Raw genomic sequence first — 14913 nt, forward strand, 5'->3', positions numbered from 1 at the left:
CTTATAGTTTTTGTGAACTTTGTAAACTTAGTCCTTTTCAAAAGGTTACAAAATTGTGTATATATTCTTGTACACTTCTGCTCAGCAACAAGTAGAAGTCTTGTACCCAGGACTTCTCTTAGTGCATCCCTCTCACACCACTCCTGTCACCCCCTGTCCTGTCCTGTCTACACCCTTGCAGCAGCTCCCTGGCTCATTCCTTGTGAAAGTAAGCAAAAGTTCAGTCAGCCCCATCCTTACAGTCAGGTTGCCAATCCATCAGCTAGGAGAGTCACGCCAAATACTCTCTCTCATTTATTAGGATCTAACCAAGCAATTGAAATGGTGTTGGATATTGTAACTGCAATGGAATGAGTAATTAAAAATTATTCAGGTTGTTTCAGCTTGGTTCTACAAACTTGCACATCAAAGGTTTATTTCTTCACAGTTCATGTGTCACTTCCCAAATCCTCCTTACCTGTGACACTATTAATATAATCCCGACATCAGCCACACAGAAATCATGAAACAAAGCCCTGCTCACAGTAACTCCCAGTTCTCTCTCTTAACCACACATCTTGTACTGTTTGCTTTCTGAGGCACATCAGCTTCAAAGCTTAAGTCATTCCTTTATGCGCCCCAGCTGCATGCTGTTCAAAATTTTACTTTTAACTTTTAAATCCCTACACAACAAATCACCCCCTTTGCTCTGCTGAGGCAAATCTTTTAGTAGTACTTTCTTACAGATACAAGTGTCCTGGGGTGTGTGTATTCAGCCTCACTGCTCTAAACCTCGGAATCTCATTCCGACAGCTGTACACTCTTTAACAGTTTTTAAATCTTGACTGAAGACTTATCTGCCTGTTCTCCTATTTCTATTTAATACTAGATTGTTTTTTTTATTTTTCTCTTTTTTTTGTTTGTTTTTTTGCCCGGTAATGATATACACAGACACTGAACTAAATCCGTGTAATCCTTGAAACTGGCCCCTTCATCTCAACCAGAGCAGATGCCTGGGAAGAACAGGGCCCAGCCTGTGGTGGTTTCTGGCAGAAAAAGAAACTTTTCCTCACCTGTTTGAACTGTTTGTACAGGACTTTGTTGACTGGATCAAACAGTTGGACCTTGCCTGCAAGCACTGAGGACAGCATATTCCCCAGGGTGACCATCCCCAGAATTAGCCTGGAAAGGGAATTGGAAGAAGTTTTATCCACCTGGGATGAAACCAACACAACACAGCACATTCTCAGTCGGTTATTAGGGCCCATCAAATCAAGTAAGGTTGCAAATTTGAGTAATAACTATGTCTCTAAATCACAATTGCCATTTTCAATGTATTTTAATGTCTTTGCACTAACTGGAACTGAATCAAAAGACATTGCAAAGCTACTGTGTGTGTAAAATCAAATATTACAATAATGACACTCTTGATGTCCTCTTAATCCCTTGCATTTCTTGGAGCACTTTTAGGTGGTACTTACTACAGAGTTGAAAAAAACTACGGACTGTATTGATCATAAAAGGGATTATAGGTAAAGAGAGGTCTGGAAGGGGCTCAATTCAGGGTCACTAATGTCAGGCCTCAGCACCCAGTGACAAAACCACAGGACTCACCCTGATTCATTGACAACAGGAGCCTGATCAAAGCCCTTCTCCTTCAGGATTTCAATGGTTTTCTGACATGTGACAGTAGGCAGCACAGTCAGTGGTGCACTCAGGTTCAGCTCCTGGATTTTCATATTCCACCACCTGTAAAAGAAACAAAAGATGATGACGTGAGGAAGGAACAATCCTACAATAACCCTACTCCCACACCTTTACCCCCACTCCCCACTCCTTTAATCCTTAACCCCAGAGGTCAGAGGTCAGGAACCCCAAGTCTTACCAGGGCTTTGTCACCATGCTGTCCTCTGTGAGGAATCCTTTCTGAAACATCCACTTGTCACTCAGGAACTTGGACCTTGGAAAATGAAATGCAGGGTGAAATTATTCCTGCAGGACATGGATAACACTAATTAAAAAGGTCAGCTGGCATGACCTCTGACCGCATATGAGCCTAAACGTTCCGGACACATTTTCATCTTTCAGACAATGTGGGGAAGCAATTGAATAGCTAATATAGTATTGTGTTACAATCGTATTGTGCACAAATAAAGTTTAACATAAAATGTGTGCTGTTTTGGTCAACATGTTACTGAAAAGATATTGCTGCTCTGGAATCAGTTCAGCGAAGAGTATCCTGATGCAAGCTGGGACTTAAGGAAATATCCTCCACTGACAGGCTGGAGGAACTGAATCTTATCAAAATAAACCCACCCAGCGGTTCTCTTTCCTTTAGTTTCACTCTTTCTAGTGAGGGTAGAGGAAATAAAACATTTTCCTTTCATGAAAGTGAATCATGAACCAGAGGACACCAGTGAAAGCCGTGTGGAGGTGCACTAAAAACCAGCAACAGGAGGCACTACTTTACCTACTAGTGTGTTATTCAGCTTTAATAACATCCCTTGATTTGAATTTTACACTTCTGACTATAAACCCTAACTAATTTTGTTCTTATTGCTCCTCACATTGTAACATGAGTGCCCAGGTCTTTTTCCGCAAGGAAATCGGATACATTTGCATACAGCTGAGGAATATTTCTCGCTAGGGTCTCCTTTACAAGCAGAAGGCTGCGAGCAGGAGCCCTCTACCCAGACAGGTAGTGTTCACAAGCCCAGGGTCACCCCCGCCCTGTCCCACACCCCAACCCTGGGCCCCCCAGCTCCTCACATGTAGTTGCGGATGGAGTCTGGCAGGATGACGACACAGCGCTGTCCTTCCTCAAGCCCCTCGGCTGCCTTCATCGCTGCGGCCATGGCGGAGCCCGAGCTGCCTCCTGCGCCACAGGAAGAGGGACAGGGTTACTCTTGTGCCCCAACTGAAGAAAGAACGCCCCCTCCCCCCTCCCTGCCCCTAGAGGCTTTAACACTGGCTGTCAGCGAGAGGTGGCGCCACCTGCTGGCAACTCTGGGGATTAAGAGCTGCCAGCAGATTAAGAGCCCAAGTCACACTTGCCTTTTCAGGCCTTTATTAAAAGTTCTTAAAGTTCAACAGACTCAATCCACTAAATATATGGAGCAGGATTCTATGACACAAAAATTCACCTGGGAGTGTAAAAATGTGGCATTAACAAAATAGAAAACATAAAATATGTACATGGTTAACTTCATATTATCTCATTTTTAAACCTAGAGCAATATTATCTACACAGAGGCACACATTTAAAAAAAGAACTTGTAATGTTATGAACACTGCACTTTCAAGGATATAAAAGATATAAAGGGGTCCAAAACTAATTAAAACTTCTTTTTATTCCCAATAATCCTTGACTGAGAAAGCGAGATGGCAAATCCAGAGATGGCACTGAGTTTTTAACAAATAGGTAATACATCACTAGTAAAAAGGAGAAAGAAGGAAAGAAAAAGTGGCCAAAATTATACCACAGAGCAATCCTTCTTCTTTGATCAGAAGACGAGACATGTTGAAGGATTCTTCATCGTCGGATTTATACCAGTCATCCACAACCTGCCCATGGAGAAAGAAACCAAGGCCAGCTCTCAGAACGATCTCACACAGATCAAGTCCCACAAAACCTTGTGCATTAATAGCTGGATGATAAGTTCTGCCATTTTCATTGTGAGCATTTGATAAACCTTGATAAACACAGGAGGTCTGCTACTTCTAAAAGCAATGTCCGTTGGTTTGGAAAGGTATTTGATATTATTATTAATTTTAATAAAACATTTTTGGCTCCCCCTGATGGCCAAAATATGACGCCAGTTAAAACTGGTGGAGTTTTTAACCTTCCAAGACACTGAACGGACAGCGACAATGAGCATTACAACATTGCATGAGGATGCAACTCATGAGCAGACATGCAATGAAGACACAGGCCTTATCTTCATAACAGGGTATTAAAAACAGCAAAACAGAAAGTGTGATTAACTATTTCCAAAGTTACAATAATCTCAAGTCCCTAAAAGGTGGACCAGCCTGACAACACAAATGAGCCCTGAAACTCGAGAATGAAGTATATTTCTGGCACATCTGGGGGAATGAAGGGACTGGGAATAAAATCAGAAGTGAGGACTCCAGATTTATTTTTCAAATCACACAACCACAGCATTCCCACCAGTTTACAATGGTAAAATAATTAAATCAGGCCTTTTCACAGCTAAAGGCTGGCATTGTTAGACTAGTCCAACATGAAAGTCATCTCCTGTACTGGATTACTGAGGATAAGCTTCATTTCTACCAACAAATGTGATTATAGTCACAAGAAAAAACAGCAAATTAATGCTGCAACTCATTCTGTAGTAATGCAAGTGGCTGCTTTAATGAGGCATGGCTGGGTTACATTTTTTGAAGAGAGCGTATTCTATTAAAAATTAATTTAGTTCTACCTAGATGGTAAGGATTGTGTGGATGTCTTCTTCCAGATTAAGCCCTAATTACTTTAATTGGGAACTGTAGTCCAAATTTCTTAGCCCTATTTATTAAATCTCAGTAACAAAATAAAGTAATTGACAGGATCACAAAAGTTTACAAACTTAAATTTAAGTGTAAAATTGTGAACTTTGTAAAAGTACTGTATGGTTGCCATGTTGTCACAGGCAGACAAGAAACCGTTGGTCATGCGATTTTGAGCAAATTATAATGTAAAAACAGCCATTCGCGCTCACTAGTCTATGTAAACAAATGAGAAACGAGGTCTCCTAACAATGTTAATTATTATGAGTGGATATTAGTCATTTGGCAAGTTGCTCTTTCTCTACAATACTTAATTGTTTTTCATGAAATCGACACTTACAAGGCAACATTGTTTATTAATATAGTAGCAAAACTTGCTTGGTCCTTGTTCTGAATCGCGGACAATGATGCAAATACGATGCTATGCATACATTGAAACTTCAAATAGACGGTAATTTACATTATAAAAGAGATGGTTTCATTGTGGTTTGAAATGCACTCATCATTCCCAAAATGTAAAAACAGCATTGCAGCTCCCCTTTAATTGCTGTGAAGCTGACATATTAACTAAGGAACAGGGGCTAAAGAAAGTGCTGGTGAGTCTGGAGATGCAAACCTACCTCGCGGTCCAGCACTGTGGGAATGAAGTCGTAGCCGATGCCCTCGACCTCGTACGTCGTCTTGTCCGTCTTGTTCAGCTCGTCTGGCTGAGCAAGGATAGAGCCTTCGGGGTCCACTCCGATAATCTGGGCGGAAAGGGGGACACAGTCAGAAGCCTTACTCTCCCAAGACAGGCTTATCTCTTTTTCTGGACATGACCAAATTATCCTGGAGAGGGGGGTTAAGTGGGGGACCAGCAGCAGCTGGGGGGACTGAATATGTCCACATATGGATGAGTGTTGACACCGGTGATGAAAGACAAAATACAGTCTCAAAACATCAACCTTCCTCTTCTGGCTTTGTGTTCATAAACTAAATATCTTAAAAGAGTTCTCTCCGAGATCTGCCCAGCAGAGGTTATTAAATAAGCAACAGAGCAGAAGCTTTAGCAGTATGCCAGTTATGGGGTGTAGCACTTGATGTTAAGAATCAGCAGTTGCCGTGTTTACTTCTTAATCATTCTTTAGACCGCTTTTCCTGGAGGCATGGACAGCTCAACCAAAAACAGACTAAAGTAAAAAAAACAACAACAAGAAATGGCTCCAAAAAACACCCACCTTACACCCAGGGCACTTCTCCTTCAGCTTGCGGGCAATGCCAGTGATGGTGCCACCTGTGCCAGCCCCAGCCACCAGCATGTCCACTTTACCTGATGGGAGGAAAAAAACAGGGGATGGGTGTCAAAAGAAAACAGGAACCTTGCTTGTAATTCTGCCCTGTGAGTCTAAAATTAGCAACTGCCAGCTGAGGTTCACATGAGCCACAGTCCAGCATCGGTCCTGATAGAAAAAGTGAAGATACTAAGAATCAAGACGTCAGTTTTTTGTGTCATTACATTCTTCAATTTATCAACAGTGTGATTTGCGCTACAGATTTGCAGCTGACTGCTCAGTCAGTGAAAGACATCTGTGGAACATGTTTTGCTTTACTTTGCACTGCCTCAGTTAGCCTAAGTCTTCAGATCAGATCCTGTTTCCCCCATATATTTATAAAAAAGAGCTGTACTATAAAGAACAAAAGAGCATAAGAAAGATTACAAGTGAGGGGAGGCCATTTGACACGCCCAGCTCATTTGGTAACTAATAGCTAATTGATATGAGAATCTACTCCATCTGCTTCTTGAAAGAAAGAAGGCTATCAGCTTTAGTATGGCTGGGCAGCTTGTTCCAGACTCCTATAGCCTTTTGTGTAAAACAGCTCTTTTGTTTTACATATAATAACCTGTCACACACTGCTCATAACATTATCGAAGCACAATACTGTGAATCTGCTTAAACCTCAGCCAATCACGACAGACATTCTGAAAGACATTCCCTTTGTGTGCAATAATGTCATAAGCTCCAGCAAATAGGGTGGCTTTAATTACATAACAGAATAAAGCTAAAATGCATTATTACTACAGCGAAACAGCAGTTTTCCGCAGAGCTCATACATGCTCTTATCACCTTGGAAAAGACACCATAGGCCTACCGTCACACTGCTGCAGAATCTCTTCCGCCGTGGAGTCATAGTGGGCCAGGGGGTTGCTGGGATTGCGGTACTACAGAGGGAAAACCAGGCCAGTGAAGAGTTAGTCTGAAGGAGTCTTTCTTACACATGTCAGAGCAGCTTCTGGCCACTACACTGTTCTCTTAATGAGAACTTGCTAATAAATAATAATAATGATAATAATAATAATAATTATTGCTTACACTGATATAGCGCTTTTCTGGACACTCCACTCAAAGCGCTTTACAGGTAATGGGGACTCCCCTCCACCACCACCAATGTGCAGCCCCACCTGGATGATGCGACGGCAGCCATAGTGCGCCAGAACGCTCACCACACATCAGCTATCAGTGGGGAGGAGAGCAGAGTGATAAAGCCAATTCATAGATGGGGATTAGTAGGAGGCCATGATTTGCATGGGCCAATGGGAAATTTGGCCAGGACGCCAGGGTTACACCTCTACTCTTTTCGAGAAACGCCCTGGGATTTTTAATGACCACAGAGAGTCAGGGCCTCAGTTTTACGTCTCATCCGAAGGACGGCGCCTGTTTACAGTATAGTGTCTCCGTCACTATACTGGGGCATTAGGACCACATGGACCGCAGGGTGAGCGCCCCCCTGCTGGCCCCACTAACACCTCTCCCAGCAGCAACCTTAGTTTTTCCCAGGAGGTCTCCCATCCAGGTACTGACCAGGCTCACACCTGCTGAGCTTCAGTGGGTTGCCAGTTATGAGTTGCAGAGTGATATGGCTGCTGGCAAATAGTTTTACGCTACTATTTATGAGGTAAAACCTACATGTTTCCAAACTAGAAGTCACATTATGAACTGACATTCAACAACAAAAAGGCAAATTTCTAACCATGAATAATAAAATGATGACTTCAGTTCTCTTTCCTACAAAACTAAGATTTCATGATTGAACCCTAATTCATGAATGTGATTTACTAATCTTAAACTTTTTTAAAGATTTCAAAACACCTACAAAAACTAATGAGTATCTTGAGGTTTTCTTTTTTGGTGCCATAAATGTCAGACTAACTTGATGTGGGATTCAGATAAGAAACTCAAATTCAGCTATCATGAAAACTGTTCTAAATTCATTTTACAATGTCATATGAAAATCACACTGGGCAGATGGTACAGACCACTGAAGATGAAGAAACACTCCACTAGCCAAAGCAATTACTGTAAGTTAATTAAAAATGAAAATGCAATCAGGAAAAAGTGACGTTAATAATCCTATTACTAATTATTGCTAAGTGTGTGCATGAAATACAATCACTCAGGTACATGTAATGTAATGTAATGTTCTACCCCTAACACACACACAAAGATGCAAACTAAAAATCTCCAAAATCTCCATTTCATACACTCTTCAAGACAGCGACACACCAGACCACAGCCCTTTGTCTTGCAATTGCACTTATTCAGACTGGTGTTTGGTTTAAAAAACAAAAGGGTATACCAGCCAGGAACACAGCACCTGGTTAACAGTGAAATCATGGCGCATCTTCTGTCAATTTGCAAAAGCAGGACCATTAGGTGGACACGACACAGGTGTGACTCCACACCCCTTTGATTACAAAGTGGTCTGATCATTGCTGTGCTCGCCTGAGCGCTGTGGTGAGGGTGTTCAGCCTGTGCCCTGGATCCCTGCGTAGAGGCCCCCAGTTATACCTGGTCCAGGATGTGGGAGTTGGGAATTTCGTTCTTGAGTCTCCAGGACACTCCAACGTGTGACTCCGGGGAGTCGAAACGAGCGCTGGTGGGAGTCCTTACAATCTCGGCCCCCAGGGCTCTGAGAACGTCCACCTGCACAGAGAGCACACACGCCGAGACCATGGCCATCAGTGTGGAAACGGGCTTCCCAAGACTGCTTCAAACACACAGCAATGTTTGTAAGAGGAAGGATGAGGCAATTCATTGAAAACAAAGGGACAAGCTGCTTCTGTGACATAAACCTGCCTATGTCAGACCATAAATTTTAACAACCGGTCACAGCAGATTCCACAGCTCCAAGATCCTACCAGATGGAGTCAAACAGTTTTAATACACAAGTATCTGTGCATGCCTTTTCAGACAAGGACATTTTGTACTATAAACCCAAACATACATTAGCACTTATTCCTTTATTTACTATCCTAGATGTCAGAATGTTAGTTAAAGGGGAAACATTCTTAATAGGTGGTAGAAAGGCCCTGTGAAACTCTTCTCATTCTAAAGACTCATTTGCAGAGCAGGAACAATGCTTTTTATGTTGCAGGGGCAATGGAAGAAAATACTAGCCTGTATTTTGGCTATTTAACAAAGCTTTCTTTCTGTACAACAGCAGAGCTCAATGTCACCCACTGCTGAAACTGCAGAAAAGAACCTAAAACAATCTTTTTGTAAGCCTGCAGAAGTCAAAACCATTGACCTTTTCCATGCTCATTTTTTCAGGCATCACGATGATACAACGATAGCCTTTGACAGCCGCAGCCAGCGCCAGTCCGATTCCTGGGGAACAAGGAAAATAGCATTTAAATATGAGGAGGAAATTCACAAGTAAGAACAATAAAATCAACAGATAGAAGCTGGCTGCAGTTGTGCATTTGTAAAAATGTATATTGACTCAACTTCAGTCTATTACAAACCCACTGACTCACACAGCTATCACCTGTACAGCTTTTTCCACTCCACACATACAGTACTAGAAACTCTCTCCCTTTTTCAGGTCCTCAGACTCTGACGATTATGCAGTGATGACGTGGACCTCCATAACCAAGCCCTCAAAATGCAGTCTTTTTTCACAGATAGAGGATATGCACCATATTGACAGGGCCCTCACCTGAAAAAAAGAGATCTCAGATCATCAAACTAAATAGGAACGCAGGGACTCACAACCCTAAGCTCGAAACCCTGCTTTCCTACCACCCTAACACCCTTTCTATCCCCAGGACCATTAATGACAACTTTCCCATCTTACAGGATGACCCCTCCAATTTTTTCTGACTGCCCATCATCTCATATTGTCAAACAACCTAATCTTTGTCACCTTCTTGTTCAAAGCTCTCTTGACCGCTCTCAGCAATCATCCACACCAGGAACTTTCCCCTGCAACAGTGCTCGCTGCACCTGTAAATACTGTATATATCCAATACCAAGCACATTCAAGGCCCCTCTGGACAATTCCAGATCACCCGGATGACACCATTTAGTATTTCCAGCAACCTTGTTTACTGCATCTCTTGTCCAGCCATTTACATTGGTGAGACAAGAAGAAGACTGGCAGAGCTGTGAGAATCAAAGATCTCTCCAGACTGATAGTTCCCCATTTCACCATCTCACCTCTAACAGCCACCATTTTCTGATCTCACCATTTGCATCTTCTCAGAGGGGTTTTCGAAAGGCATGTTGCAGAAAGACATCCGAAACAAAAATGATCCTTGAACTTGGATCAGACCTTCCTCCTTCTCTCAATATCAGACTCTTCTCATTCTTCCTGACTTTGGACACTCATTCTCACTTGCTTCATGCCCAGTTCCTCCCTGCTCCCCGCCCCTGTCTTTTTTCCTCCTATGCCTTATCTACCTGCTACATTTCACTCTACCTCACACCTTAGGAAGTCTCCATAGGATTTCTGTGAAATATTGCATTTCTTTTCTTTACTTTCCAGCATTACAAGCCGCCAACCACTGCTGGTACCATCTCTGGCCCCAGCCTTGCTAATGCCCAACACTGCTAAACAATGACTTCAGTAGAAGCTCCACAAATGGCAAAATATCTGTAAATCATATCAGTGCTACCGCATATCATCTGAATTGCGTGGTGGCTGGAAGTGGCTGCTGTGAAAGCAAAGCAGTTGTCTCTGATTCCTCCAGTAAAACGCCCAGTGGTATAAATAAATACAAACATAAGGTGCGCTGGATAAACACATCTGTCTGCTTCAAGCTCACCTGTGTTTTCTTCCATCATGCCAGCATGAAGTGATAAGTTTATCTCATTATTTAGTTATAAAAAACAAAAAGAACAGAGAAAATGTTTTGCCCTTCACTGTCCTTCAGCATTGCGCGTTCACAGCACAAGACAGTCAAAGCACAAACTTTAGAAATGTAACACAATTTATTAATATTGTTACAGCTTCAGGTGGCTGAGAAGTGTCTCTTAGATTTAAGATCAAGTTTATGACACTTTGCAGAGTAAACAGAGGATGCATGCTGAGGTCTGGGGGGGGGGGGGGGGGCCCTTGAGCAGAAACAATTGTAAAATTTACCTTAGTATACATAGTCAAGTTGTGGATTAGTGATTGTGAAGGAGCAGTACAGACAAACACAATATAAGATATTCAATATAAGATCACATCAAGAGGACAGAGAAAGGGAAGAAACAACAAAGAGGAAAGAGTAGAGTCCGGAGGAGCTGGGACTTGAAGCTTGTGCCAGGCGAGAGTATTTGAACCTTGAAAGAGAAGAGTATGCTAATCTGTGTTTTAAGGGAACCTGGGTTTCCTAAGTAAAAGATACCCGAGTTAGACACTTCTTTACTGCTTAAGTTGCATTTTTATAGATAGCAATATTTATTTTCTCATTTATTTTGTGGTATTAGGGGTGCAGAGAGAAATTTAACTGCAGGTTGCTTTGTATTTAGTTGGAAGGCAGCTCATCTCTTGTGTGGCCTCTGTAGGCATATTAAGAGTGTAGTGCTTAGTAGCAGTCTGGGGTTTTCTGGGTGACCAGAAAGTCAGGCCTCTGAAACACCTTGTTTGTAAATACTGTACATGGAGTTACTTGTGTGTTGTACGTGTTGTTGTGTAGTGTAGTTTGTAATAAACTTGTTTAACCAAGTGTGCTTGGATTATTACTCCTCTCAACAAAGCTGTGCCAGAGAATAAAGAGTTCATGTTCCTCTATTATACCAACCGCTCGGGTATTTTCTGGAAAAAGCACTTACAATTTGGGGATTATGAACATTTATTTTAGTTGACTTAACCACTTGACAAATTCCTGATTTTCACCATTTTCGTAACAATATAATTACAGTTTTATACTTACAAGTATTAATATTTTTTATCTAATTTTACAACAAAATTGTATAAAGGCTTTTAAACCATAAGAATAAACAACTACTTACATTTGAAAAAAAATCTAACTAATTTAAAATACAAGATTTACAAAAGCCCAAATCAGGAGGATTTGCTGAATGATTAAATTCAACTGGATTTGCCAGGACTACGGTTGACTATCATGTTTGCAAATAATAGGAAGCTGAAAGGATTACTGTAAAAGCCCTACAATTTGCAAAATACTTATTTGTTTCTAGCTAGAGGGAGTATCAATAAATTCTACAGCCACTCTAGCATGCTCCTAACACTCACTAAGGTTGAGCCCCACTTGAGCTCTGATAACATAATTCCTTATTCCTTATCATTTATATAGTGCTTTTATGGACACTCCACTCAGAAGTGTTTTACAGGTAATGGGTTTTCAGCTTTGCCACCATCCAGGTGGGTGCTGCACATTGGTGATGCGACGGCAGCCATAGTGGGCCAGAACGCACACACCAGCTATCAGTGGGGAAGAGAACAGAGTGATGAAGCCAATTCATAGATGGGGATTATTAGGAGGCCAAGATTAGTAAAAGCCAAGGGGAAGTTTGGACAGGACATCTTCTCAAGAAATGCACTGGATTTTTAATAAGCATGAAAATCAGGACCTCGGTTTTGCGTCCCATCTGAACGTACCAGTGTTTCCCGATGTTGGCTCAATGATGGTGTCACCTGGCTTCAGAATCCCAGCCTTCTCCGCGTCCTCCACCATACGCAGGCTGATCCGGTCTTTGACACTGCCGCCAGCATTGAAGAACTCACACTTAGCCACTACACAGCAGAAGGGAGAGAGATGCGTCACAGCAGCTGCAGAGTTGCATTGTACTTCTCTGGTCTTGTGCAAAAAGATGACATCTACAGTATGTCTGTGTAAATAGACATAGTTACATAAAAAGTTTCCCTCAGAGGACAATAAAATCTTATCTTAATAAGTGCGTTTCTTGCTTCAATAAAAAAATTCAGTGCACCATATTCATTTACTTAATATAACACACAATCATGTTGAACATATTTCTAAAACAAAATTCTTTATATCAAGACAGGCTTTTCTCTCAGGTGTCTGGGATCAGATATCCTGGCACAAGCATGAGGAATTCTTTGTTTCATGACCAAACACTTCCAGAGACATTTCTTAAACGAATATTCACTGTACCATTTAATCTGCACTGTATAAAAACTCCTTCCACAGACTTAAACCAAGGAGAATTATTCATACACTGTTGATATTCAAAAATGTAATCAAATGTAGGCAAATGTAATCAAATGTTTATGCACCCTTGGTCAAACAGTTAGTTTAAGCGAATCTCCAAATGAAAAGATGATGGCAACCTCTGTGTCCTACAAACTTAAACGTCACATCTTCCTGGACATTTTAATGCACAACTACTGTTTATGTGCTAATTATAAAAGACTGAAAAAATAGTGAATGTGGCATGCGCAAAGTCTGAGCACCCTTCCAGCTGATTCATTACAATTTTTTAAATTTGCGTTTTTCAAAGCTTGACTTAAATTCAATCAGGTGCACAATCACTCTGATCCTTCTAAGCTCTCAGGTTACGATTGTTGTTTTGCATACTTTCAAGAACCATGTGTTCTTCCAAGCAGCTGTCTAAAGACTTAAAAAAAAGAAAATGGGACTTTTATAAAGCAAGGAAAGGCTATAAAAGGGTCTCTAAACACTTCCAGCTTGCAATATCAGCTGTCAGAAACATTAAAAATGGAAGTTAAAGGGAACTGTTATAGTTAAGGTGAGATCTGGAAGACGGCAAAAATCTCAGGGCTGCTCGAAAACCGGTCAGATCTGCAAAGCAGGACCCACAGATCAGTGCAAAGGACCTGCAGAAAAGTTTAGCCGACACTAGAGTTGTTGTCCAAAGTCCACAGTACAGCATTATGTACACAAAAATTATCTCCATGGGAGATTCTATGACCTCATCACAAAACTTGACATGTAAACTAAGCAAATCAAATCCTTGATAAGCTCGAAACATTTAAACAATTAAAAGTGGACTAATAAAAAGAAAATTGACGTTTTTGGCCACAACCACAAAAGACACATTTGGAGAAAAAGAAGCAAAGCATTTGAAGTAAAAAACACCTTGCTAACTGTTAAGTATGGGGGTTGGTTACTTTGGGGTTATATGGCGGCTAGTGGCACAGGAAATATTGTGCAGGTGGAAGGAAGAATGGATTCAACTAAATATCAATTAATCCTAGTCCACGGTCTTTAGGGCATAAAGGGGTGAATAAGAGGTTGTTGCTGAAGAGCAACACCAATAAAAACCCTAACAATTTTCGGATTTGAACATTGTCTGTGGGGAGATCTCAAAAATGCTGGCATGCAAGAAGTCTTAAGAATACTTCTGAGCTAGGAGAGTTCTGCAAAGAAGAGTGGTAAAAAAAAAAGGCAAGAATAGAAAATTTTACTAAATCCTGACTAACGGGATGCCCAAACATTTGCATGTGCCATATTCACTGTTTTATCATTTCAAATATGTACAAATTGCAAATACCAATTTTGCATTAAAAATTGCAGAAAGATATCTTGTTTAACTTTGTACCACACAGAGGCTGCGCTAGCTTCTTTTCACTCAGAAATTCACTGAAACATACAATCTAACCAGGGTGCCTATATTTTCACACAACCGTATATTAGGGCCTCTGAAGTACTTCTAGCCAACTTTGGTCAATGGATGAATACGTTTTATCAATACAGGGAAGTAAATTTATAGACCTTTATAGACCGGTCCTTGTTTTGCGGCTAGCAATGCCATTTCAGAGATCTGGAGGAAAGCTGGACAAGGCTAACTGAAAGACCGACGTGGGTTCCATCATTGTGGGGTTTGGAAAAGGAGGAGGAACTTGTTACAGTGTTTTTGATGATGATGTTGCTATTGTGGTGTTGTTTGCGGAAACCAAAATAAAAAAATCTGATCGCAAGAAAGAATAGTCCTCATTCCGCTTATTTTATTTTTCACGTTTTCAACAGGAGGGCAACTAAGAACAAAACAGAAAATGCCTAGTTTCTTAAAGTCTAGTCGGCGCGTAGCATTGTAGCATGAGCCAAAACTGGTAAACAAGCAGTCTATTCCCTTACTTTAAATTTAAAAAAAATACACATTCCTCAGCATGGATCCATATCTTCCACTATACAGTCACAATGTTCAAAACCACTGGACAAGGCTACATCTT

General features: G+C 41.2%; 1 protein-coding gene across 3 annotated transcripts in view; it reads right to left on the reverse strand.

The window, feature by feature from the left end:
* Positions 1-14913, reverse strand: part of cbsb (cystathionine beta-synthase b) — a 32575-nt gene that overhangs the window by 3012 nt on the left and 14650 nt on the right. For all 3 annotated transcript variants that reach the window (XM_088606054.1, XM_088606063.1, XM_088606047.1), the window contains exons 4-14: positions 12358-12492; positions 9055-9134; positions 8316-8450; positions 6619-6688; positions 5706-5797; positions 5109-5234; positions 3459-3543; positions 2749-2854; positions 1865-1939; positions 1594-1728; positions 1053-1161 (exon numbers count right to left, since the gene is read on the reverse strand). In XM_088606054.1, the coding sequence (XP_088462180.1) occupies positions 1053-1161; positions 1594-1728; positions 1865-1939; positions 2749-2854; positions 3459-3543; positions 5109-5234; positions 5706-5797; positions 6619-6688; positions 8316-8450; positions 9055-9134; positions 12358-12492 (1148 nt within the window). The remainder of the gene's footprint in view (positions 1-1052; positions 1162-1593; positions 1729-1864; positions 1940-2748; positions 2855-3458; positions 3544-5108; positions 5235-5705; positions 5798-6618; positions 6689-8315; positions 8451-9054; positions 9135-12357; positions 12493-14913) is intronic.

This window comes from Lepisosteus platostomus, chromosome 2 (genome assembly GCF_059453375.1).
Source record: "Lepisosteus platostomus isolate fLepPlt1 chromosome 2, fLepPlt1.hap1, whole genome shotgun sequence".
NCBI classification, from domain to species: domain Eukaryota; kingdom Metazoa; phylum Chordata; class Actinopteri; order Semionotiformes; family Lepisosteidae; genus Lepisosteus; species Lepisosteus platostomus.